This window comes from Poecile atricapillus, chromosome 4 (genome assembly GCF_030490865.1).
Source record: "Poecile atricapillus isolate bPoeAtr1 chromosome 4, bPoeAtr1.hap1, whole genome shotgun sequence".
NCBI classification, from domain to species: domain Eukaryota; kingdom Metazoa; phylum Chordata; class Aves; order Passeriformes; family Paridae; genus Poecile; species Poecile atricapillus.
In genome coordinates this window covers 34,601,981-34,629,643 of record NC_081252.1, presented here as the reverse complement: position 1 = coordinate 34,629,643, position 27,663 = coordinate 34,601,981, and the positions used below count along the sequence as shown (strand labels likewise).

Here is a 27,663-nt window from a genome sequence, read left to right as displayed (position 1 = left end):
TTGAAGTACCTGTGTTTCAACTAAAAATAAATTAAATTTTCTTGAGATGTCAAAGGAAACAGAACATAAATATGAGATTTGTTTTCAGATATTTTAAAAAGCTGCACTTCTCAATTATTTTGTATACATCCTGGACTCTATACATTTCAAGAAGCACTTTTTGGAACTCTAGTATGTACTTTAAGAATCTGGATAAAGTACAGGACATTAAGCCCAACCTGCACCTATTTTTGTAACGGGTATATAAAGTAGTTTCTTGACCTAATATGATTGCTGGAAGATGCAAAAGTAATAAATCAGGGATAACGTTGATTTTTCCATTGTAATAAAAAGCCAAAAAGTACATTTCTGGCACAGCTGCTAATACATTAGTTGTGTTAACATTTAGAGAAGTATATAATAGCCTATGTCATCTGTTAACACTGAAATTCAAACAAAGGATCTTAAAATGCTATCATTAGAAGAATATAAATGTAAGCTGTTTCCACTTCTATAGATGTTTGGTGTGTATAACAAACATACCCAGTCCTTTCACCAGCATATGTGGTAAGGAATGAAAAGAGAAGTATATTATATGGAAATGGGCAGGAGGGAAAAGAGATAGTATCTGTATTTGTGGCTCATACATGAGGAACCAAAGTGATGATGCAATGGGCCAGCTACACCTTTTTTTTCCTCCCCTATTCTTGCTCAACCTTAGCCACAACTTCAGTACATGAGTTATCTTCGGAAATTGCTTTTATCTGAAGGCTTGCTTTGAGAGCAGCCTGTGAATGAGGCTATGAAATATGAAGGATGCTCCCTCCCACAGACAGGCAGTGGTTTACAGATCACTCATGCACGTGTTGGAACATGCATATACCCTGTCTGCCCAGCAACTATGGTTTGTGGAATTTGTACAAGAAGTCTGGGTTGACTGGATCTAGGATGCTCTAGAATGATGCAGGTGTGAGACACACAAATATTCAAGTAATCCAGCAAACTATGCTCCTTTTTCCCCTAATTCTGGAGAGATTTTAAGGGTACAGATGACAAGAGGCTACTACATTTTCAGAGAAAATAAATCATTTTGACAGTCAGCTTTTGGTCAATCTTCAGTTCAATGCTTTTAACCTCATTACAGTACATAGTTCTCTCCAGGAGTCATATAGATCACAAATCTTAAATACAAAATGCTTACTGAAGTGAAAAATCTACAGGTGACAGACTAGGGAAGGCCATTTTTCTACACTTAGGAGTAACACTTTAGAGAAGACCCTACATTTCTTCCATGCTATTAAAGAATCATTTTTATTTTGTTTATGTTGCAGTATCACGCTGTTCTGCAGTATCCCACCCTCAGTTCATGGATGAAGGATAAAATTTTAAGAGATAATCTGTTATGAGCCCTAGCTCTGTACATAACATACAATTAGAAATACCCAGTATATATAATTAGTCAGAGATAATAGAAGAAATATCATAAAACCTGAAGATTACATTTTCTGTTACTATAAATAAGGTAAGTCTTTCCACTTACACACACCACCACCCCACCCGCCCCTTAATTTGCTGCACATGATCCTGTTCCAAATTTCTCTTTGGAATTTCAAATTAAATTCCTGTTGACTAGGCCATAATTCTGTCTGGTATCTGAAACAATTTAGTGCAAAATTCTTACCTGCAAAAACTCTCTGACATTTGAGCCCAAAACACGTAGAATTGTATCATAACCAGATTCTTGACAAAACACAAAAAACATCTTCCCAAACATTTGAAGAATTTCCCCAGCATTTAGATCTAGTTAAAACAGGAAAATACAATTCAGTCCAAACACTGTATTTCATGCACTTGCTTATTTCTTTACTCTTGTATTCATAAACACTACCCAGATGAAGTAGGTCAAGAACAAAGCAAGATTCAGGGTTCATATGGCAAATACTGAGTATCCTACAAATCCTGAGTATTCTATACTGATAAATACAGGAATTTTATTAGGATTTACAAATCATCATTGTTACTTCACCTCATTGTATGTTTCACACACATACAGCATTTAGATTTTGATACAGAAAAATGAATCACTTCTTGAAAATAAAGGAACTCGGTTGCTAGTAGTGCTTGCCTCAGCAGAGTTAATTCCAATTTACAATAGCATGAAACCACATCAGCTGCTCCAATTCAACATTACTACAGTCATCAGTCTTATAGATTCTTGGCTAATTACTGATGCAGAACAATTTCATACCGCACTTGGTTCTGCAGAGAAAATAATGCTGATGGGCATAATTCTACCTTTTAAATTCCAGACCAGAGCTGCAATGATTGAAAATGAATGCAACCCAAATCAATGGCTGATATGCAATTAAATGAAATGTGTCCATGCCACAAGCATTTCTGTGACTAAGCACTGTTCTTCAGCAGAGATCAAGGATTCATTCATTCATTCTCTGCTCTTGCAGAAGTGGTTGAAACGTGGGTGTATTGGAAGGCAGTTTCAGCAGGATGATGTTAGTTTGTGACTGCTTGTTACACTGCCCCTGTTGAGTGGATCAGGTTTATATCTCCAGTTTAAGATGGAATACTTTGAAATGAATAAAAAAAATTTCAAGCAACAAAAGGAGTAAAATTTTCTTAGAAAAATAAATGAAATATAATTATTTCCCCTAATATTTAAAAATCATTTCTCTGACCAATACTCTGTTTTCACTTCCCCTGTGCTAAACCTTGTTCCCTTTCTGCTACAAAGATTTGGGGAGCAGGAGAGTATTACCTTTTTTGTAATAAATGGGCAAAGAAGATATCTGTATTACTTACTGAGGACCTTGCTTGCAGCTGCAACAAGGTCATAAGTTTTGGAATCATCGTAAATTATTCTGACCAGAAACTGTCCCTCTTCATCCAGCTGCGCCTCCTTCCTAAAAAGAAAAGAGAATAAAATCTTTTCGCTTGAGGGAAAAGCACCATATGGACAAAAGTCTTTTAAATAAAATAAGTTCGTAGAGTTATTTAAGACAGAAAATTAGAAATAATTTGTTCCATATCTCAGTGTACAACACAAATATTTCAGACCACAAGTGTTCTGGAAATAATAATTAGCTACAAGAAAATAAACACCATTGTTCAGTATAGAGCCTAAAAAAGAAGTTGATGTACTAATAAAGACACAATTTTCATTTCAAAATAAGAGACTATCCAATAATGCAGCCCATGATGGGCTCTTTAAACTTTTTTTAAGCTTTTTCATTCCATCACATTTTAATTACACTTTATTTACAAAAGGCGTGGGATGTTTCTAACAACCATTTGCATATACATCCAAAGAGGAATTTGAAATACAGATGCAGGTACCAAATCAAATATTTTTTTGCAGAATTCTGCACATACCCAATAGATAGGAAGAAAAGGATGCTAGGATTTTGCAAGGCCATGTTCTCACATTGCACATCAATTCTCATGCGAAAAGTGTCACTACTTAGCTAAAGCACAATAAAAATATACATTTCTTCATTAAAGGGAACAACTCTCTACCCCAGGTTTTAGACAATACTCATATATATGTCCTGTGCATACTTAATACTGCTACTAAGTAAAAAACCAAAACAAAATGACTGCTTTGTTTTTTGGGTCATTTACTATCCTCTACAACTCGAACACCAAGTCAGCAGCTTGTATAAAAGGCAGCACCAATCTGTAGGCTGTATTTTTTTACTGGGGAAGACAAGTTTATACTCCAGACAAGGAATGAACTGTCATGCCTTCCAAGCTTTGCATTTGGCACAAGTGAGTTACTAGGGAGGACCCACAAGTGCTCTCCTCCCTCGTTTTACCCTGTCTGCACAGCACAGGAGCCAGGCCACTGGATCTGCAGGAGTGGCCAAGTCTCAGCTCTTGGGAGGGGGACAGGGAGCACCTCCATGGGCAGGCAGACCCCAGGACACTGAAGAGCCAGCTGCCCATGTGGTTGGTCCTGCTGTGCACAGAGCATGCCAATGAACATGGCCCCGTCTCTCCCCAGTTTCAAGTAAAGCAGTATTCTATATTTGATCTTATTTCCCTTGCAAATTTTCCTTCAGCCCATGAGGAGATGTGCAGAGGGGCCTGCTGTGTTCTCTGATGAAGTCGTGCCCTGCTTGCTGAAGTCCTCATCCGGAAAACGAGCACAGCCTCCTTTCTCAGTATGTTTTTAAAAAAAGGTGTTCACCTCCTGTGGTGTTGCCTGCAATGACTCTCTATAGAGACAGTGTGCTTTGCAGAAATAGTGACGAAAGAGGAGACATTTGTAAGTACTCATGCACTAATTGATGTACTTAGAATATATTTTGGCTCAGCAAAACTAATATGATCATGGCATCATTAGTTTAGTATATTTGCAGGTGGAGGGTCACAGCTACCTCATTAAAAAGAAATTATACCCTTTCATCTAAATGTATCTCTGTGCTGCAGCTCATTTCAGGAAGTCAAAAGAAAGGCAAAGAGACAGGAAAGCCTTGAAGTGAATTACTGAATCACATCTTACGTCACACCAAAAAAAAAAAACCAAAACAGTACATGATGCTGCTCTTGAGAAAAAAACCCTTAGAATCAGAAAAACTATAAAAAAGGCAGATTATGAGGTAGGTTTTTAAAAAAAATCTAAGCACAAGGGATGCAAATCAAGACACTCATCAACTTGGTAGTAGTATAATTATTTTTCTAATGTACAAATGAAAGAGGACAATGAGTAAACAATTATTTACTAGTACCATGGTAATGAAGAGCTTTTACCAGAGTATGACTGGTAAATTGAGTAAATACAAAGAAACGCTCTTTAGATGTGGCAGAGTCAATATTTCAAACTTCTGAATTTCTCTTTGTCACCAGAGGAATTATAAAGACCTACAAAAAGTAAAATTCTAAATCTACTATGTAAAATCCTGCACGTCCTTTTACATCAAACACCTACTCTCCATTATCATAACATAATCAACCATAAATTAAAACCGCATTCTTTGACTGTAACTCGGGTTTTAATTTCCTGAATTAATTAATACAAAATAATAATGCCTGCAGAACAATTCAAGCATTTACAGATGTAGTGGAATTACCCATCCATAGAAACAGAAACATTTCCTGAGGTACTCCAAGGAATGAGGTCAGAGAATTAAGTACACTTGTTGATCTTAAAACTGCTCAATGGCAAATGGTACTGCTGAGAAGGATTGATTCCAATCTCATATGGAATTATTCTATTGACCTAACAGAAATGACTTGTCATTTAACCCTCCAGTTTGTAATCATCAGTCTTTCATTATCAGTTCACTTAATGCATATCTGGAACACATTATTTTCTTTTTCCTCTTCATTTTCCTTTAATCTTCCTCCTCACATTCTTCCCACTGTCCAATTTTTATATTTAAAAATATATATTATTTATTAATAACTGAAGTATTATAACTTTTACTTGAAATAAACTTTTTTATACTCACTCTAGGAATGACGAACTGAAAACAAACTAAGCAATTTTCCTAAAGGAGTATGACAAGGCCACAGGGGAGGTGCAACTAAATATCCCTCATAATTCCACATAAAAGAAACATCACTCTCTATCCAATTACATTAAAAATATTACAATAATCTTAATTAGGCAGGGTCTTAAGAAGGAGGAGAGGTGGAGTTGTTAGTGGGAAATGTCTTTAAACTTTTAAGAGATCAGTCAGGGACAAAAAGGAGGTTCACATTTCTTAAGAAAAGAACTGAAATGAATATGAGAAAAGAAAACCATCTTGATTCTTTGATTCTCATAACATGGTATGTAACTACAAGTCAGCTACAGTTTGGAGGGATGTTTGCAAAGGGTGAACAAACTTTCCCACATCTCTGATACATGCTGTGCTTTCTTTTAGTCTCTCTGATCTGAGCCAAACCACAAAGGATAATACACACATCTGGAAAAGCAATGAACATCCTCAGAAATACTGCATACTTGCACAGTCCAGTAGACACAGCTTTTCTGTGTGAGAATCTTCCCTATGAAAAACTGACCCAGTGTGATGATGTTGGTATCTCTTTCAAAACTTTTTGCATTTCTTTCCAACTACATTAACGGGAACTTTTCCTGTTTACTTCTCTTTGCCAAGCCATGTTTCTTTTTTTCTTATTTCGTCTTTAGTTTATTTTGTCAAAGTTTTTCTTCAATATCTGCAATTTCTCTGAACCACCACTTTTTAAAATCACCACTGGTTATTTCAGCCTATTCCATTCAATTATTTTAACTAATTTTTTTCTAGTTTACTCAAGATCCTTTGGATCACTCAGCAGCCATCTTCTCTTAGTAGCCTTACTGATGTATTTCCCATTAAAGATACTTTTAAGCTGAGCAAACTTTTCTAGAAAATTTGTCAAAGTCAGTATTTACTCCTGCAGGGGATTACAATTCTCAGTTAAAACCATGCAGGCAAAATTTTCTTTGCTTGTTCTACAAACATGGCAAATACCATGACAGTGGCTAATCTAAGCCTGTGTCATAAGATAAACTGCTTTTTTAAAATGCATGCTTAAAAATTATTAAATTTCAGAACTTTCTTCTTTCTTTCTTTCCAAGTCAATTCCTTCTCCATACCTCTAAGATCTGTTGTGCTGGAGTTTTCTGTATTATTTTTCTGCTAGATGAATTTCCCTGTCTGCTCCATCACCTGTTGACAGAAGTTGCTCTGCATACAGACAACATGTAGCCAGAGTGATTGTGGTAAGGCTTCTGAAGTCCCTCTGCTTCCCTCAGTAATCTAACAGCAGTGAGAGCTTCCAAAAGTCTTCTTCTCTGAAATACTAGTCTTAAGACTATATGTGATGGGAAAATGCTGCCGTCAGTTTATTCAAAATAGCCACTGCAAAGTGAAAGCAATCCTATTTTTTCAGAGGCACTGGTCCTTCAGCAAGTCTACAAAATAGCAGGGCCTCTAATGAACTTGTCTGGGAGAACATCACAGCTACCAGCACCAGAGAGGCTGACTGTGACTGACCTCCAGGAACCAGGGCACTGTCATTCAGGTGAATACCTAAAATTGTTTCCTCAGGGCTGCAGTTTTCCCACCTAATTACCTGACCTTACCTGATTTCTCAAAGCTGCCTGCACTTACACTAGGGAAACGGTTTTATAACAGGGTGATAGGAAGAAATATATGACAGTGTCATGAACACTGTTATAATTAATGCTAAGAGTGAGGCTGCTTTGTCAGCTTTGCAGAGCTGCTGTGGTCAGCTGTCCATCAACCATAATTCCTTATATTTGTATTTTCAGAGAAAATATAAATTGGTATTTGTATTTGAAAATACATTGTAATTTCAGAGAAAACTTATAATCCATGGCTTTACAAAAAAAATGTGGCATTTTCCTTGAAATGTTTTGCTGCAATCTTAAGTTACAGTTTTTGACCAGATAAAATTAGGGGAGGAAATTAGCATAGTTCTAATGTTTTCTGCAGACTGTGGTGTTTGATCACAAAGACATCAACGCCAATAACATGTTGGTGGCTTTCTTAAGAACTTGACTGGAAATGTGCCAAAAGAAACAACCTCTGGCAAATTCCCAAGCCCTGCTTAATTCTTCAGTGAAGAAGCAGTATCGCAGTAGCAAACTTTTAACTTTTATGTGGCTCTTCTTGCAAAATTACTTTCAAGTCAAATAGAACAGAATTTACAATTAATGTCTCATTTACATTTACAGAGACAAAATAAGTGTGGGTTTTGCTCCCCAGTAAATCTTTGTTCAAAATGTTACAACACCCCAGGATTTTAATGCTCTTGCCCAAACTGACTCCTGTCACACAAGATCTGGTATTTCATGGTTCAAAACTTACATCCTATGACATGCCTGTCCTAACTTCTACAGTCTGTCAGACTCTAGACTAATTTTGAATGATTACACAGTGCTGCTTCAATTGTGGGAAAGATTCCAGCACAGACTTCTCTAAAATGCTTTTGTTTTCCTCCAGAATATTTCTATTATCCAGGTTAATTTGAGGCAGTTTACTTGGGCAAGAGAAGAACCTTAACCATTGCACCATGGAAAGTAACAGCTATACAGAGAATATTTTTCACATAAAGATTTGGCCCTGAAAGCAGTGGAAAAATTCCTATTGAATAAATCAAAGCAGGATCAAGTCTTAAAACAGCCTTTCCTCCATCAGTCATGCTAGCACCCCCCCAAACTGCTGTTGATTTAGCAGCACAGAACACCATTACAGGTGATACATCTGTGTACAATTGTCCCTTTGAAAATCTTTCCCACTGTGCAACTAGTTTAGTATTTGTAAACACACTACTAATGTTCAAAGGTAATGTTAATAATTACCAGAAATGGCTGAAATGCTATGTGTGGACAAGCATTCCAAGAAACATTACTCTTAAAATCAGAACAGATCTTGCACTTCAGATTTTTAAACCATAGGATGCACATATTTTTATTTCTCATAGAGGTTTAATGTAGAAAGGATTTCTTTCACCATCTGTGGAAATTTTACAAACAACACAGCTGGACAAGATGTCACATCAAGCTGGCCTTATATAACCCATTCTGCACAAGGTGAGTTTTAACGTAGTTTTGCAGTCAGACTGTGGTGTTTAAAGTGAATTAGCATAAATCATAATCAAGAAGATTGTTGCTGACAAAACTTTTTTATTCCTATGAAGAGGTATTCATGTGTACTTGTTGTCCTGCACCTATAGCCAGTCAAAAAACTGAAATCTTAATAAATTCCTACAGAAAAAGAATCCTTTCCATTTGCATGCAGCAAATATTGAGAAAAAATATGGTAAAAAACTGCATGGAACAATTACTTTGCATCCTAAAGATGCATAGGCTTCTCTGTGATACAACATTATTACTTAGAAGCTGCTGGTGTCACTTGAAGAGATCATCCAGTGTCCCAAAAGCACAACTGGATCTCTTCCTACCAAAACTCAGTCCAAAGTATGCACACAGGGTGTGTCACCTTGAACACCAAGAACAGCAGCTAGTTCCAAGACCACCTCCAGGACCTCTTCCATGGTATTGTTTATGTTGGGACTTTTGCCACCATTGTGCTTCAGTATTCTTGGTGTACCAAGGATGGAAAAAGTGCTCATTGAGTTGGAGAGATCAGTCAAAACAATCTTAATGACAAAATAACTCTACTGCACTTAGAAACACAGCATGGTTCTGATCTCACTGATAGGATCAAGTCAAGTTTAATTCCGTTCTAAGAGTAGCACTCTTAAACAGGATTACATGGGTCAAAACTAAAGATGGTATCTGTGAACCCAGAGTCACTGTCTTTGCATCTCATTAAAATGGCAAACTCACTGCTCATATTACTTCATCAACAGCTGTTTTTTTCAAAATGCTTTCCATCTTTTTTTCATGTATTTCACAAAGGCGCTTTACTAAAAGTTATTAAAAATATTAAACCACTATTCTGAAAAGGAAAAAAAGAAAATAGACTTGTACGTGTTTTGGATGGTCCACAGATATTTTAAAATACCCAGCTGGGAAGAACATAAATTATATTAAGTTACAAGATTAAATAAAAATGGGAATATGTCCAGGAAAATGATGTTCTGGGTAAAGTAAATAGGTGTATTTATAGACTTCACAGTTCTGAGTTATTTCCCAGTTTTACAGGCTGGATACAGGAGTGTTTAATGTAGGTTTTCAAAACAAGATAATGCCAGAAGATACAGTTAACAAAAGTACAAGTTCCTTGCTGCTACCACAAATACTAAAAATATTACTAAAAATATAAAGTTGGTATTATTTGGCTTCCTTTTACGTAAGTGGAATAAAAAGAATAGTATTTACAAAATACTCCTTCATGCTTTTCATTAACAAGAATGAATGATGTGTTTATAACACCTGTTACCCTGGCTTGTCTAAAAGCACTTAATTCTGGGAAAAATGAAAAGTACCTGAGAGATACTGAAGAACACTCACATGAAGTTTCATAACATGCCAGTATTTCCTTTAGCTAGCCCTTTCCCAGAGGAATTAAAGAATTTGGCATTCACTCAGTTTAACTCCTGACCTTCAAGCAAGTCCTTCCGCTGTGAGGCACTGAAAAAGCAGGAAGTATAGTGTCCTGACCCCATGAAGCTTGTAAATATTAACCTCCCCACCCATGAGGAATCATCTATTCAGCACAACTTTAAAAAAAAAATAAAATTACAAAATGCTCATTAGAACTTTGGAATAGTATGAAATAAGAACTTAAAACATAAACAAAAATAAATGTTGCTTTCTGGATAAAAACTCAGTGATGTTAAAAGTGGTATGGATTAAAAAGAAATCATCTATTGTCATTATTTCACCACTAATGGCATTCCAAAGTGTCTTCCTCATATCTACTTGTAGGCAAGCTGTACTTTTTCAAAATCGTTGAACAGGACACTGCCTTCAGCACTGGGTAAACCCACATGGTCCTAAAAGAGGCAGCAAAACCTCTATTTTCTTCTTTTTTAACAGCTCACTGCAATTATTTACAATTGAGAAACTGAGAAAAAATTTACTACAAATTATTTACGATTTATTTCGATCACAGTGCACGATCCAAAATAAGAATGGATTCACAATATAAACTCTAATGAAAAATCAATTTTTTTCATCAGTGTTCACTGTGACAAGACAGTTAAAATAATTAACACAGTATGTCTGCAACATATTTTTTGAGCATGAAAGAATCAGTAAGATCAAGCAAACTGTAATGCAAGCATTCTTTACAATAATTAGTTGTGTGCTGGGAAAGGGAAATACTAAGCAAACTCCTAGCAGTTCAACAAAGAAGGCAAGAAGATTCACAGGGGACTGACTGCCACCACTGCATTACACAAGTATGTGTGTCTACGTGGTAAACTCCCTAACTCACCTGTTTCCCACCCAGACTTCTACAGTTCCTAGGGAAAGAAGTACAGAAGAAAGGAACATGAAAGCCAGTATTTTGATGGGGAGAATCCTGAAGGCATTAATAGGATAAAATAAAATTGGAGTCTGAGACACACCAAAACCTACACATAGAAATTTACAAGGAGGTTGGCACCAAGGTTCTCCTGCAAATCTACCCCTTATCAAGAAATAGCAAAGATAACTGGAAGGCTTTTCACTTGCTTCCACTACAGATGATTGCTAACTGAAGTGCCCCACCTCACATTTTGTACAGATATTTGATTCTTATTTCCTGTTCAGTTTGCATCTTTATTGCCCAGGCCACACGGTGATTGTGTAGACATAATATGCACATACACATAGGCATGTACATCAATATTTATTTGGCTATGTACCTACATACACAAATTGATTTTCTCCAAAAACTTTACATTCTAAGCTGATGATTTTCCAACTTCTCTCCTACCAGAAATGATGCTGTTATCACTGACGACAGACTGTTACAGACTATGGTACTGTTTTACGTGCTTTTTAAACAGCTGCCCTATATACAGAAACTACAATCAGCTGAAAACTTGAAAAACACTTTCCAGAACAATCACAAAGAAATAAAACATTCCTCATAAAGAGCCATAAGCATCTGCTGAATTTATTTTTGTAGCTTAGTGAAAGCAGGAAAGATGGACTCAGGTCCACTCAGCAGCATTAGAGCGGTTTGCTCCACGCAACATTTCCCTGTCTGACCCTGAGCCTGTATGACACAACATCCCAGCCACACCCATGAGCCCAAAGAACCTGTTCCTTTTCCTCCAGGCTTCCAGTTCTTTCACTACTGAGGCTAGATCCTACTCCACTTATGCACAACTATTTTGTGTTTTATTTTATCCCATTCCTCGATATATAACCTCAGGCTTGATTTACAGCAGTTTTCAAATCCAGCTCTGAAGAGAGAATTATTCCTTTCTAATAAGTCTTCCTGTGGAATTGATCTCCACTAATTCTATGCAGAAGCATTAATTAGCTCTCTAACAATCTCATGAGGCCAATTATACCATTTCCATTTAGAATAGGCAAGAACACCGCAGATCAAAAAGGTTTCACTCATTTAAGGTGCCCAGTGTGTGACGAGTGCTGGTTTTTTAAGATACTAAGCACTTTTTATGCTCAAAACACAACTTTCATGGACTTTACAACCTACCAGCATCAGATCTACAAATTATCTAAATTCTCACAAGTCTTAAGAGCTTACTATTGCAACTTGAAACAGTCTTTTACTAGAGCTGTTGTGCATACTTTCCTTGGTTTCTGAAAAGGCAAACTACTCTATAGTAGGAGCTATTACTGTATCTAACACTGCTAAGCAATAGCAGTAGGCCAAAATTTTGATTCTCACAGGATTTGTCAACAAATATAAGTTGTGTTTTGATATATTAGTAAAAAGAAAAAAACATCTCTGACAAAGTGACATTCTGAACTCAAGCCAAGCTAGGGCCTTCATTCTGCAGCTAAAGAAGTTTTTTATTATTTGCTTTGTATGGACAATTTTTGGTATGTGAGAAATTCCCAAGAAACAATGCAATCCAAGTCCATCTCCTGTAAAAAAAACCGATAAAATATTTTCTTAAAGGCATTTAATATTTATTTTATATTATTTACTTATATTATTTACTATTTTAGAATGTAACTACAAAAATAATTAATCAGAATAGCACATCCTGCCAATTATCTAAATGCTAGTGAAATCAGTGGAGTACCATTTTTAGGTACATAAATGAATAAAAGCATCTACCTTTCCTGACTTAAGTAGGCAACCTACAACACTATTAATAAACCTAACTGCTAGGAATGCCTTTGAAAATTTACCCAATAATATGTATTCTTAAATCACCTACATTTCACTGCAAAAGCCACACCAAGTCACTACAGTCTGACCTATGTTGACCTTCACCAAAAGGATGTAGAAGTTTCTACCTGTTTAATTTAGTTTTCATTTTCAGGCCCTGCAGTTTCTTTCACTTCCCCATTTGGTACAGAGTCTTCCACCACTTCAGCTGAACCCAATTTGAAACAGCACAGCTTTCCACTTTCCTTTTCCACACTGCTCCAGGACAATTTCTTAATCCTCAGTGTTTCACCACTTTAACCATAACAGGAGACTTTAAAAAAGCTTAAAGCTTAAAAGCTTAAAAAGCTTTCAAGGGCCTGGAGGCTTGGTAGGTGATAATCTGTGAAGCTTGGGGAACAAGTTTCCTTCCTTCTAGGACAAGCAACTGACTTTTGCTTTTCCATAGTGTGCACTTCCAGACCACTGGGTCCCTGTAAGGTCTTTGCTGGCCAGAAGGCTCCCCAGATCTGGAGTCTTGGCATTTCAGAGTGTGGACAGCACATGCCATCCTAATCCCTCTAAAGGACAGAACAGGGCAAAGGCAGGAAGAGATGCCTTAGTTCTACATTAAGCACTGAGTACCAGGGATATAAGGCCATTATTTGATTTATACATCCCCATCCTAAGGCACAGAGAGCAAAGGGGCAAAAAAATGCCTATTTTTCTACCGTGCAAGTTTGAACACTTCTCCAGAATCAAATAAAAAGTGTTATCACCTCTAGGTAGTTGCTTTTAGTAAACATTGAGTTTCAACTTGCATTCTAGTTTTTCCACACTACATGTTTTTGTGGGGACTTCTACCATAAAAACAGAAGGAAGATGAAGGCTCAGGCTGACTAGCTGTGCCATTTCATTCCTCAAATCCAGATATTTCATATACCTGTGTGGGGAAAATACTAATTTACTCTATGGACTTGTGGTGAAGCATTTTAATGCATTTCTTTATTAGATTTTTGAGTTCTTGTTCATTTTCTTGGCAGTGTGTTTGAAAGTGTCATGGTTTGAGGATCTAACCTGGCCTCAATTCAGAGTTAGGAGCCCGTGGGAAAATCCTGTAGTCATTTAATCCAACACAGAGGAATAGTGTTGGGAAACACAAGAAAAAATACTCTGAAAAGACTCTGTACGTATTCCCTGCTGACAGCATTGCTCTAGCTCCCGCATATTGACCTGGAGCTGTTTCAAGAAGACATTCCCGTCAATGTTTGCTACACAATTAAATACTTAGAACTGCTGAATGGAGTGATCAGAATTTCACATATATTGGCTGTTCAGCTCAGCTATACGTGACACCTGTTGCAGAAGAGCTCAGATTTTTTGATAGAGGCCTCTTTTAAAAATGTACTATCACACATCATAAAAATATGCCCACCATGGAAACATACTAGGGAATGCAATTTCTTAAGCCCTGGAATTTTTTATTTATTTTGATAATATGAGTAATCTCTCTGCATGGTTTTGGACAGGTACATGGACAGTAATTCCACGTGCACTAATTACAATTGTGTGCACACGCAACCATATCACCCAGCAGTACAAACTTGGCCTTAAACAGACATGAGCACAGAGTTGCATGTATGTGGGAATGGCCAGGCCTGACAACTTTCAGTTTATGTTGGCTGCAGAGGACTTGAAGATATCTAATGCCAAAGGAATCTTGAGAACCACCCCTGAGAACCAGCCCTTGCAACTGTGGCTACACAATCGAAACCAGCCCTCTGGATGTACAAGTAAAAAATAAAGGATTCAGAAGAGGTTTTCTCTTAAGTATGGAAGGAACAAATGAAAAGTGTTTTCTCAGCAAAAGCGTGGTTAACAGGTCTATGTTAACTGTTTATTCATAAGTAACTCTTTGCAGAGCTAGTGAAGCACAGATCAAAGGAGTCTGTCTCCATTGCACTGCAGGTCCTAAGCCTCCCCTCCCAAGGACTGAAACAGTGAATGACAATGAGAAGTGTATGTGCAGCTTACAACTGCCAGCAAGCAAAAGGACTATGGTGAATCGTCTTCACTTTCCACCAAGAAAAACTTGCTACTGCAGAATTCAGCAACTACAGAAGGACTTTTCTCTCCCTCCCTCTTGCTCATCTAGCTTTGCTAAATCCCTCTAATTACTCTAGGGCTTCATCACAAAAACCCTGTTCCTTAGTTCAAATTCTCAATTCTGCAAGTGATGGTCAGAGAAAACCCTAAGGAGAAGCAAATTTTTGAGACTTTGCTATTGAGAAAATGAGTAAAGGCTCCATAAATCAAGATTAACTTTCATTACTTACATGCCAGCTTTCTTAGTCTTATTTTAAATTCAACCTATAAGGGATCCAGAATGCTGGTTCAGAAACAGAAGGCTTTGAATGATGTTGTGTATCATGCATTTTAGTTCTACTTCTTTAGGAAAGCCAAGCCCTATATCAAAGCATATATTGTAATTTTTCCATTAATTTAGTGCCTTATTATATAAAGTGTAAAAGAAGTCTGTTGTTTAGTTATGCTTTTTTTTAAGTGGATGAAAGTAACATGGAGGCTAACTTTGCCAAGAATTCCACTTTGGGCCATTAAAAAACAGCATGTATCTTCTTCTGATAGATCATGGTTTTACACAAATGCTGGAAAATGAACAAAATAACAGACATGGAGACTTGAAATCATCATTCTAACTCAGTTAAACAGTAAGTAATGGCACTGAAAACACCACTCTTGTAAGAGCATCATATTCAACTATTTGTGTACCCAAATTCTTTATGTACTTCACTGAACTTCATTCAACACACCACTTTTGACTGAACAAGCTACAGGAGTTTCCATGTTTCAGACAGAGAATACCCTGCCAATTCAGTATTTAACTTTTTTAAATGCACTTTTTTTGAAGAATGACCAGATTTTATTACTTCAGTTTATTTAGTTCTATGTTTTCTTTTTCCTTCTATCAATATTAAGTACAAATTCACCTGCTGGCATTTGAGAATCACTCAGCAATCATAACCCACCACTTTGCAATGTGGTTATGCTTAATTCACATCTTCTGTGGTGACTTCAGAGAGAACAAAATATCAGCATGTGATCAGCTCAACATTGAAAAAACCAAAACAAAAAAAGATTACGTAAGAAATTTTGTACTGAACTACCCAGAGGCCACTCTACTTCAAAAAAACGCCAAAGTTTTATTGCAAATTCAGCCTCACTAACAGTGCAAAGTTTTTCTTGTTTTTCTTTTTAAACAGCCAAAACTGTTGACTTCAATAATTATTTCTCCTGTGATAAGTGATTCAACTGATTCAACTCAGCATGCCACAACACTGTTCTGTACTTTCCTGCTGTTGTCTAAATGATTAAAAGTTCTAACGAAGAAGTCTTTGCAAGAAGTTTGTATTTGCTTATAAAACATCCAAGCTTTTCCCCAGCATCACTTGGCTACCAGTTGACAATGCCATTCCCAAAGTTAGCACCACTATAATGTGTTCCAGCAAGGGTTGGTTTACTGGTTTCTAAACTCCAGGATATACAACTGAGAAATCCTGCTGAATAAATACCCCCTGGTGACCCATTTCACATAAGGAGCAACTGTTGCAAATACTCCTTCTGGGAGATCACATTCCAGTCTGCTGGGTGGTGTCATGCTAGTTTCCTTCCAGAGAGCCATCTTCTTGTGAGCTAACAGCAAAACCTACCTGCTGGGCTGCTACAAAACATAAATGCTTCTCATTTGAAAAGCAGAAACAGGATGTACCAGCTTCCTGAATTTTCACAGCTGACATTAGAAAAGTATTTTGCAAATTTCTATTAAATTTCTCCAGAATGTTACAGGAGTAATATTCGTCATGGGCTTTAGTTATCTTCAGTAGTCTATTAGGTATTTCCAAAATCTAAAGAGATAGGATGCATCAGGAATTATGGCTGTGTTCTGACAGTCTGTAGCATGGTCTTACACTAGAAGATGAAACTCCATATCTTCTCTGATGTATTGATCTTAAATACAAATACATATTCAGTGGGTAATCTGGACAAAAAGTGGTCCATGATACTTAGAGGCATCTTGGAAAGAGATGCCATACCAAGAAAGAGAGAACATCATCTTTTATACATTTTTCAATTTTATTTATTTATTTTAATTTTCATGGAAAATGATGCATGCATACTATTTTAATTACTAACCTTAATTTACATATGACATTAAAAAAATCAAAACATAGAAATTCAAAATAGATCACTGTGTTTAGAAATGTTTGGTATGCAAGGAAAATAAATGCCTCACTTATAGCACAAAACTCTGTGGCATACACTAAGGGTTCATCTGTGGTATGCACAGAGCTGCATTTACAAACAGTAATTTACAGAGTACCTGTCAGGGATCGATAGAACAATAAATGCTTGCTGAACCACAACTCTGGACTCACCTCTAGTGATTTTAAAGACTTGGCTAGACAAAAGTCATGGCTGAGCCCTGATCTACTGCCAGTAACAATCCAGGTTGGAACAGAAACTGGACTAGATGACCTCCAGAGGCCCCTTCCAGAGAACATTTCTATGATTCTCTGATTTCATGGTACTGTGAAAGGTTACCACATTCTTAACAAATGATCTTATGAAAAAAATATGTCATGGTAACAAATATCTCACAATCAAAACTGGCCTTTGACTCCAAAAATTGTGTTAAGAAAACAGCGATATATTATAAAATCAACACTGACATATTAAAATTGGCCCAAAATAAATGCAACAGAGGGATACAAAAGGCATCCAGCTGAAAGAAGATCACCTTCTCCAAGTTGGATAATTGACTTCTGCCTTATCAAGGGATCATATTAAACCATTTCTTCAGACCACATGTTGCCTAAAGCCCAATGAAGTAAGCCTACATCTCTGTAAGTTTTTATGTCCTTTTAAAAATTTTTGTTGTAGTTTTGCCCAGTGATTCATACTACTATTTTTAAGGTAAACAGAATTTTGTTCACACACTCATTTAAAACTTTTAGCGCAATCTCACAACTGACCAAAGGTTTAAAGTGAAGGCACTCAGCTCCTCAGAAAAATGTTATACTGCCAGAAACGCAAGGGTTGGGCACAAGAAATCAGGTTCAAGAAATTAAGCCAAAAACCACTCTTCCACTTACATTCTTATATGTATTTCTCTATAATACTAAGTGACTTTTTTGATTTCAAGCTGAGGACATTACAAAAACCCGACAGTAATTTTAGACAGAGGTTATTAAATAAACACTGTATCTTAGTTCCTTCAGGGATGCAAAGGGACACAGCTGTTGCACGGTTCACCTGGTGGCCTGATGCAAGGCCATTACTTCTGCCACATACTCCATATAACCGAGGCAACCGCGGGGATCAATGCCATCCCCGCTGCGGCTCCTGGAGACCGGGAAAGATGGAACAAGGCGGCTCTTGGAGGCGTTAAGGGAGGCCGCGAGCGGGACGAGGTGCGGCAGGAGCCTCTGGTCCTGTCACGGCTGGGAGCCTGTGCCGGCCCGCAGAGCTGCGGGTACCGCTGCCGGTGCCTCTGTCAGCCCCCGCCGGCCCGCCCGGCACCCGGCCGGCGGCAAACGGGGCGCCGGTACCCGGCCGGCCGCGGCTCCCGGCCCTGCGCGCCCCCGCCGGGCCCCGCCACAGACACACATCCGCACACAGACACGCAGACGGACGCACACGAGCACACGCACAGACACTTACTTGATGTCCTCCCAGACGGCGGGGCCGTAGTTGCGGATGACGAGCAGCTCGAGGGCGTGATTGACGAAGCCGTACTGCGGGGCAGGACGAGGCGGCGGCACGGTCAGGCACCGGGCGGCAAGGGGAGCCCCTTCCCCCGCCCCGCAGCATCCCACTCCACCCTTCCCATCACCCCGCCGGGAAGCGACCCCACCGAAACATCACCCGTCGCCCCCCGAAACAAAGGGCTGGGGCCCGGCTCCCCGCTTCCCAAGTGGAATCAGCCCCTTCCCTCCCACCGCGGGCCCGGGCAGGGCGGGCGGCCCGGCGGAGCTCACCATGGTGCCGGTGCCGCCGCCGCCGCCAGCAGAGGATGGGCCCGGCTGCCTCACCACCTCCCCCGGCCACCGCCGCCCCGAGTGGCACCGGCCGGCAGCCAATGGCGAGCGCGACCGCCGCCCGGGCGGCCAATGGCGGGCGCGGCCGCCGCGCTCTCCTCCAATCGGAGGCGGAGGCGGGGCCGCGGGGGCCGAGGGCCGCGCGGGGGCCGCGGGCCGGCGCCGCCCGGGGCTGAGGGGCGGCCGCTGCCCGTGCCCGGAGCGGAGCCGGGATCGAACGGGGGCCTGGGAGTGCTTGGGTGGGTACCTGCGGGGCAAGGTGTGCTTGCCCTGGTGTCAGTTCCGCATAATGCTCCAGCTGTTTCTTCTACCAGTGCAACCACTTAGCTTTTAGGAAGAAAAATGAAAAGGAAAAAAGGGAAGAATCTGAGCGACAAAGTGATCGCAGACATTTCTGCTCCCGTGCATTCATTTCTCAAACGCCAGTGAAGTTAAAAGCATAATAATGAGTGCTTTGAGTTGTGGGGTTTCTTGGTGTGTTCCTGAGTCCTTCTCAGGTGTCAGTGTGAATAAAGACTGCGTTGTGTCATTACCCTACTGAAAATGGGTTCTTAGAGGGTTCTCTACGTGAGGTATGACCCTTACAACAGGTTTTGAGCAGAGACAACATGCCAAGGCCAGTTCGGAAATAACACACTTCATCATATGTTATCATATACAAGGAATTAAAAAAGATAATACAGCACCATATAGTTTAAAGCCCTTTGTACAATCCAAAGACTTGGCCTCAGTGTATGAAATAAAAATTCTAAGGAGACCACTGTTTGTTTTTTTTTTCTTTTTAAAGGAAAATCAAAACATATTTAAAAGGTAATTAGTTTATCAAGGAAGATAAGAGGATGAGTACCTAGTGGACTATTCATATAATAGCTCTTGGGCAGAAACCTTGCCACATGAAGCCATAAATACTAGTCAGAACAGATGGATTCTAAATGTAGGTAAAATTCAGATCTTAGTAAAATAGTGAAAAATAAGTTTAACATTTCAACTGTTCACATAGTTCTTGAAAAAAAATGAAGCATTGATGTTGGAAATTCCATGTAAGTTAGTTTAAAAATGGCATAATGCAAAAACCTTTTGAAATTTCAACTACTGCCTGGTGAACTTTTGAGTCTGTGTTAAGAACTTTTAAAAATTCTAGTAAGTGAGAACACAAATGGATAGGCATAGAAATTTTGCAAAATCATCTCAGTAGACATTCCAGGAACAGCAGAGGTAAACCCTACTTCTAGGTCATGTAGGCATAGTCATCAATTCTATTTCACACAGTCCAAATCTACTGGGAAAACCAATTTTAGTTTTTTTTTAAAGAATGTCCAAGAACAAAAGCTTCAGTATAACCAGGTAAAATCATACAAGTAATATGGTAATTTTGAAGGGAAGAGAAAAAATATTTAGATAAATTAACCGAACTACTGGTTGAATATCTCTGTGTAAAAAACCAAACAAAAACTGAAGAGATGCAAATCTCTAAAAGTCTCATCAATTTCCACGAAACTGGCAACAGAGATAATGTAATAAATCGTATTGTTGGAATCAGACCAAAGGCTGTGCTTTCCTGTAGCTAAAGAGGGGTTGTCACCAATTAACTAAGATTTGAACACATCAGGTCACTATCTACTTTTTACTTTTTGGTAGGAAGTAATTTTTGGGAGAAATGTGAAATTGTGTTCTGCCATACAAATGTTGGTTGTAGTTATATCTTTATATGCCTACTGCTAGTAGTGAAAAGACAACAGCTGGGAATTTTGCCTTCCAGTGTGGCTAGTCTTCTCCTTCAGGCATGTATAAAACAGTTTTGGGGACACAAATGTCAAGGAATTCCTGGCAGCACATCCCAGGCAGGAAACAAGTTGACTGTATGGAGAATAGGTGTAAAAAAATATTCTCATTCTTCACAGGTTTCAAGGGAATCCACTTGGTATGTGGGGTAAGCCCTGGTGCTCATGAAGTTTTAGAGAGATTAGATGAAATTATTTTTGGTTATGGTTTTCAGAAGGTAGATTGTCTGGTGATTTTGTGTACCTGAGTGACATTTTTTCAAAAGTACTGATCTCTACAAGGGTAAAAATTGCCTTAGATAAATATGAAATTGCCTTTCTTCTGATTTGGTTCAGGCTTGGTAGGTTGCATTTGCAGGCTGTTCTTGTGATTAACCCATAATAATACAAATCAAAGTTCTAGCCAAGGTGAGATTTGTAAAGTGTGAACTGAAAACTGCATGGTCAGAGTAAAAGCAGGCAGTGATTAATTTAGTTTTCTAAAACAGGGGTCTCCTTTTAAAAGTTCGGAAGATGCTAAATTAAAGAATTCAGCCAAGTGATTTGTTGAGAAGCACAAGCCTCCCTTCCAGATAGCCGCTCAATCAAGACAGTCTGGATGTCTTTGGCAAGATGATTTGCTTTCATCTGAAAGACAGGCTCGAAGTCAGTAAAATAAATGTCAAACTAAGCTGTTAATACTGAGCTGTGTTTCCAAGGCCTAGCCATGTCAGTATCAGGATTGTTAGGCCACATGCATTATGCACATCACACAAACATTTGGACTGTATCTGATGCACTTCCATAAAGCCTGCAGCTTATTCCACTATAGCAAACAATCACATTGCCATCTGGGGACCCTCATGCACTAGGTACGTGTTTTACATGCTTTATTTTAACATGTTTCTTCTTGATTTGAGATGCTGACTTCATCTGGCAATTCTTGGTGAGATTCATGAAAGCGAAAAGTAGCACAGAATCTCTCTATGTTGTGTAGTTGCTGAGACATTAACTTCAGGAAAACTGCTAGCTGGCCAAGAATTTCTGCATTCAGCTCAATATGGTTTGTGTTAATGCACAAGCACTATAAAACAAAGGAAGTATTTTAATAAGTTGCATTTTTTACTTTGGACTTTGCTTTTACAGTTAGTTTTGTTACTGAAATCCTGAATAAAAAGACTGCCTTATATGGTACTGCTGGATTCCACTTAACTGGAGTTATTTTACTGACATGGACTGAACTATAGGTATTTTCTAGTTATGGTCTGAGATCTAACATTTAGAACTGCCATAATAATACTGCAGAAACACCCTCTTAAGTTCACTTCAGCAAGATTCATTATTTCTACTATACCACTATACAGTATTGTCCTGTACCATTACATTAATTTTTCAGTCCCAGTACTGACAAGCTGTGATGAACAAGCCCTCAATATTTCCATGCTGTTCTGTAATGCAGTAATGTGTACATTTGAGAAACTGAGAGCTCTATTGCATCCTCCTGTTAGAATCTGAGCCATGCAGAGCGAGCTAATCATATGTACAAATTGTCCCCATCATCTGCAATCAGTGGAAATAAAGACTCCTGTTCATTTTCATGTGCTTGTAGTCCAAAGCCCCCAGGAATGCCTTTGCCCTTGATACTTCTATGGCAGGTTTTATTTGGGCTGAAGAATCAGAGGAGTGGAAATGTTTCTATGTCTGAATCCACCTCAATTTCACATCCTTGGGATGCTACTGCATGTATTCTCTCAGTTATTTCCCACATGCTGCTGTGTGTGCAGGATATGCATTTGCCTAATGGCACTAAAATTTGTAATTTTGTACTGCTCAAAAAATTTTAGGAGGAGCAATTTTAGCACAGGTCTTCAAAGGCCATCTTATAATGAGGCTGCAAAGTAATGTGCTCATTTACATTTATATTAGCAAACCACTGGCTTGACTGCTTTCAGCATCAAAAGTCTGCCAAAGCAGATGAGACACAGAACTTTATAAGCTTGTTTACTTCATTTCAGATTATTTCAGTTTATTTCTTTTTATTTATTTATTTAATTATTTCTTTGACTTTCCAGCTTTGTCTTCTACCCTAACTGCATATTTAACATTCAGATCCTACTGCTTGTGCTCTGCAGAGTATATATCCTTAAACTATTGCATCTGGATGTAGCAAAGGTTCCAGAATCATTGATTATCATCCTTTATTTGTTTCAGTATCAGAGCAATCCTTCATGACCTAAGACAGTGGCTTTTACTCTCCCTTCATGCTCTGCAGAAAAAGGACTGCCAGTGAGCATATGCAAATGAGATTGGAAAATTTAAAATGAAAACAAAACCAAACAACCTTGTATCTGATTATTTTCTTCCTATGCAGTTGTGAGCAGCCACACAGTAAGAAGTGGTTTTAGAAGTCTCAAAAGACTGTTGTGGCACAAACCTTGCAGAATTTAGAGGCAGAAAAGCAAGTCCTAGCTCTCATTTCAGAAAGTTAAATTTGGTTTCTGCCAAGCTGACTTATAATAAACTGGTACAGAGCTTTGAAAGAAACTCAGTATCTTGTGTGCACTATGGCAAACAGCCGCAAAAGTCATTGCTGTAGCAGGAAGCAAATCTCCCACCATTTTTGCAGAACAATGGGCAGGCATAAAAAAATGTTAGCAGCTGGAGTGGCCTGCTAGGTTGTAGGATGGGTGGGGTTTGAAAAAGGGTTCCCTTGCCAAGATTCAAGAGCAATTCCCTTAATTCTGATGGCCTTTAGTTGGAAATACTGATTTTGCCCCCTGTACTATTAATTGCAGCTGTTTCTGGAAAGATTGCGAAAGAAAATGATGGGAGAAATAAACTGGGTTTGGGGGAGGTCTGAATTCTGCCTTCATAAGTTTTGCCAGGAAGAAGTAGATCTGTCCCAGGGGCTCAATTATCTGTGCGCTTCACTCTTCTTTGCTCTGGTTTTGCACAGTAGTTCAGAGAGAAAGAAAGCATCAGCTCCACACTAATTGTACTTCCTCTGACACCAGCAATGCAAATTTTTTCCAATGTCCCCCTGAAATCTTATCAGGTCATGCCTGAATGGAATAAAATTAATTGAATTCTTTTGGTATAGCTTTCACTTTAGCTATGCCAGTGTTAAGATTTGAAGGACCCACTTTTTATTTCAAGGGCCATTTACACTTCTTTGGCAAAGAAACTGCAGTAATAGAAACTTATCTTCCATCACATAGTGTGTTAATAGGAATCAGCCACACAGAATCTTCATGAACTAATAAATAAAGTTTCACACATAACAAAACTGTTTCTGGACATAATACTAAGATATTTTTATATTTATATAAACAGTTTTGCATAGTCTCTGAAAATTCCCACAATATCATACACTATACTACAAAAGAGATCAACTTAAAAATGCTATTGTTTTCTTCCAAAATGTCCCAATATTGCATCAGTTAAATTGCCTTCCTTCTGTTTATCTCAAAAATTTGCTTATTAGCTTCCTGATTACTTTTTTTTTAATTTAAGTGAAATTATTAGTTAAAGGGTGAAAGGAATATTTTAGATCTAAGTGAAAAGATCAATTAAAATATTTTACCCTTATTAAATATATATTTTTTCAGCAAAATAATTTAAACAAAGGAACACTTCAGTGAGACCTAAATTTTTAAATTATGTTTAAAGCTAAATGGACTTACGGGAGTTTTTGTAGAACAGGTCTGAACACAGATATGTTTTAAAGCACTTTAATGAATCAGTCTTAAATATGTGCCTAAATCCTATTTGCTTCACTGAAACTCAAGCATGTTGCTTTCTGTGTACACTAAAGCACCTTATCAGAATTCTTCCTGGAAGGTTGTTGCCACTAAGGAAGTTATCAAGAACTGCCATGATGAACATCCAATCTAATGATAGATTTATATGGAATTTGGCTTTGAGCATGACCATCATCCAAGGATGTCCAGCAACAGTTGTCTTCTAGGGACAAAAAGAAATTCCCTCCTAAATATACTTCCCATTCAGTAGATCTGAGAAAGAAATCCTTTTTATTTACAAATCCTATTTATTTCCTAACAGGGATGGATAGATCCATATTGACCTCAGTCACTTCTGGTTTAATAACATAAGCCTACTGAACTGTCAGGAGTCAAACAGTCCCCCATTTTTATATCCAGGGGTCCCCATACGGGACTGCTAGCAACCTCTGGATATTTCTCCCAATACAGTAGAATTGTCTGACCAATATAATATTGGAAATATGAGTCTCCAAAATTTGCACAGTTCTTGTTTCCTTGAAACACTGCAGTCTAAAGTGTTACAAATACATGTGCTTGTACATGTATGTGTGTGTGTGAGAGTTATCTGGTGTACACAAGACAGATGTGTTTATTTGTAAGACCAGACTTTCTGGTTCTATTTTTGTGCCACAGAACTATTTCTAAGCATCTTGGATGGATATAGTAACCTCAAGGATTCAATGGTTCATGTTTTGTTCAAATGCTCCTTACAGGAAATTTGAATTGAAATATGGCTTTAAAATGCTCTTAATTCTAGTATCTTCTAAGATCTTTTCTTAAGATTCTGATGGTACATGTATGAGTTTCTACCAAAAACTAGTAGGAGAAAATGGTTTATTGAGCTTCAGAATGTACCTGTCAAGATCAGAAAATGAACAAAATAGCACCTTTGTCTAATGTAATTGCTTCCTGTAAATATTAAGAGAACAAAATCTGATTTAGTGGCATGTGGTTTGAAGAGACTTTTATGGCTTGATATGCCAAACCCCAGGAGTTGAGAGGTCAGAATAGTAACCAATACCTGATACTACTGAGAGCAGTAGTATGTGTATAAGCTGCGCCTTCTCCAGCCTGCAGTTCGGATCAAACTGTACGGCACAGAGGAATTTCTGAGCAGATGGATCTGCTAATTAGAGAGGAGGAATCATGAACTCAGAACTCTTAACTAACTCTATTCTGTCAGTTCCAAAGCCTTTGGAATTCTCCACTCATATTCCATCAGCCACAGCAGAAAACCTTGTACTGTAGTAGTATTAATCTTTTTTCATGTGTTCATGTTTAAAAGCATCTCTGTTCACCTGAAAATTCCTCTGGCAACTTTCAAGCGAGCATGTGATGGGCATTTCCATAGAATGTCACACCCACATTGCATCCTCGAATAAGGATCAGAGCTTTAAGCTGGTGTGCTTCAATTTCAGACAGTCTGACTGGAATTTCCTTTCTAAGCAAACATTCCAAAGCATGTTTTATTACACTTCTGGTAAAACATTTCAAATTTAAATGACAACAAAAAGAAAACATTTATTGCTTTAATACATAATAACAAGTGGATATTATTATTTTTAAGTACTTTAAAAACCCTAAGAACTATAATAGTTTGATGATTACAGAGATGTTAGCATGTGATTATACAGTGTTTTAATCTGTATTCATTTTATACATGAAATAAAGTTCATGAAACAGTAAGCAGCAACTCTGCTATGCATGTGTATTAGCTACAATTAGCAGCCTGATCCAGAAAATGCTGAGCACCCTCATATTTTGACCAGTCAGTGTGAGAAGAGGGTCAGCAGCCTTCTAGGATGGGGCCCAAATGATGGCACTGGAAGAAGTATGTGATGGCAATGACAATATTTTAATGGACATTTTCTTATGGAATCTCTAAGAAAATACATTTTCATAGTCATTGATAAGCACCAGCTCACAACACTGCATGTGGCTGCATCACTTGCACAGTACACTTCCTGACAAACTGCATATACAATACATCTAGAATTCTCAGTATAGAGAGAACTGTAGCACTTACAAATTACCACAGGGAAAATACAGTTTATAGTAGCATTTCCAACAGTGACGTTGCAACATTACTTTAGCGACTATGTTCCTTATGCAAAAGAAAAATAAAAAGTAGTCAGTGACATACTTCCTGAAATTTTAATACTGGCTTTCAGGTGTTAACAATCTAAAGTGCTTTCATGTTTCATACAGTTTTAAAAATTTTCAATTTATACAAAACAAAAAAAAATCCAAATATTTATAGATTTATTCTATACATTTGTGAATGTATAATTTAGTCTATTCCTGTTTCCTCACCAAAAAAATTGGCATTGCCATCTCCCAAATCTCTCTTTTGAAACCAAGTCTGTGAGTTTGTTCCTTGAATATAAGCATCCAGAAAATAGCAAATTCCAGGGATATCACTCGGAAAATTTGGTGGAAGCTCCTCTCTTGAGCGTGGTGTGAACACAAAACCTGGGTATTCCTTTAACAACCTAGAACAAAAATTAATCACCTTGATTAAAAATCAATCAGTCACTAAAGTGCAATATTCAATAATTCTCCAGTATGACAGGGAGAATCCAATTTAATTTTTATAGTTATTTACTGGAAATATAAAAAATAATGTTTACATGGTAACCTTGATAACCTATTAACTTCTGCATCAGTGCAAATAACAGTATAGCTCCTTTTTTTGCCTTGTCAAGGTTTTTATGTAGGTGCTGTTTGTTGTAAATATTTTCAAAAATTATTTAGTGCTGAAAGATAGCTCAAATCTGCACATCAAATGCACCATAATTAATATTTCAAACAATGGAATACTGTGAACCTTATTAATTAAACTACTCAGACCTTCCTATCAATTCTAATATTATTTGCTTTTTCACATGTTGAAACAGAGACTGCTAATCTGTAGGGATAAATGTTGATAACTCGTATCAAAGCTTTCAAACAGCTGCTGCAATATACAGGAGCTGTGCAAGGTGCCATAACATAATCAATGTGTCTTTAGAATTGGTGAATGAATCAAAATTTAAAAAAACACCAAACAAAAAGGAGGTTAACACCTCATTGGCTCAGAAAAAAAACCCAGAAACTCCACAACAACAATAGTTTGCCCATTAATCAAATTGCCTATTTTCTAGGGGTATGATTCAAAATGATTTTCCATATGAGTGGAATGGAAGAACAATCACTCTTGGCCAACACTGCTTATGTTGACATGCATAAGCACAGGTGATGCTAATGCTCTCTCTGTGTTTTCAGAGCGCATGATCAAAAGGGTTACCTTCTCTGTGCTCTAATACCTGTG

The 27,663-nt window shown here is 37.9% G+C and overlaps 2 protein-coding genes across 7 annotated transcripts in view; both read right to left on the bottom strand.

Moving 5' to 3' along the window:
• GUCY1B1 (guanylate cyclase 1 soluble subunit beta 1) overlaps positions 1 to 18,833 on the bottom strand; it is a 42,047-nt gene extending 23,214 nt beyond the window's left edge. Inside the window, exons 1-4 of the mRNA XM_058839156.1 lie at positions 18,752 to 18,833; positions 18,435 to 18,508; positions 2,797 to 2,897; positions 1,661 to 1,779 (exon numbers count right to left, since the gene is read on the bottom strand). Coding sequence (XP_058695139.1) covers positions 1,661 to 1,779; positions 2,797 to 2,897; positions 18,435 to 18,508; positions 18,752 to 18,754 — 297 coding nt within the window. The 5' untranslated portion in view covers positions 18,755 to 18,833. The remainder of the gene's footprint in view (positions 1 to 1,660; positions 1,780 to 2,796; positions 2,898 to 18,434; positions 18,509 to 18,751) is intronic.
• A 6,958-nt stretch (positions 18,834 to 25,791) lies between these two features.
• GUCY1A1 (guanylate cyclase 1 soluble subunit alpha 1) overlaps positions 25,792 to 27,663 on the bottom strand; it is a 35,117-nt gene continuing 33,245 nt past the window's right edge. For all 6 annotated transcript variants that reach the window (XM_058839152.1, XM_058839151.1, XM_058839150.1 and 3 more), the window contains one exon: positions 25,792 to 26,845. In XM_058839152.1, coding sequence (XP_058695135.1) covers positions 26,644 to 26,845 — 202 coding nt within the window. In that variant the 3' untranslated portion in view covers positions 25,792 to 26,643. The remainder of the gene's footprint in view (positions 26,846 to 27,663) is intronic.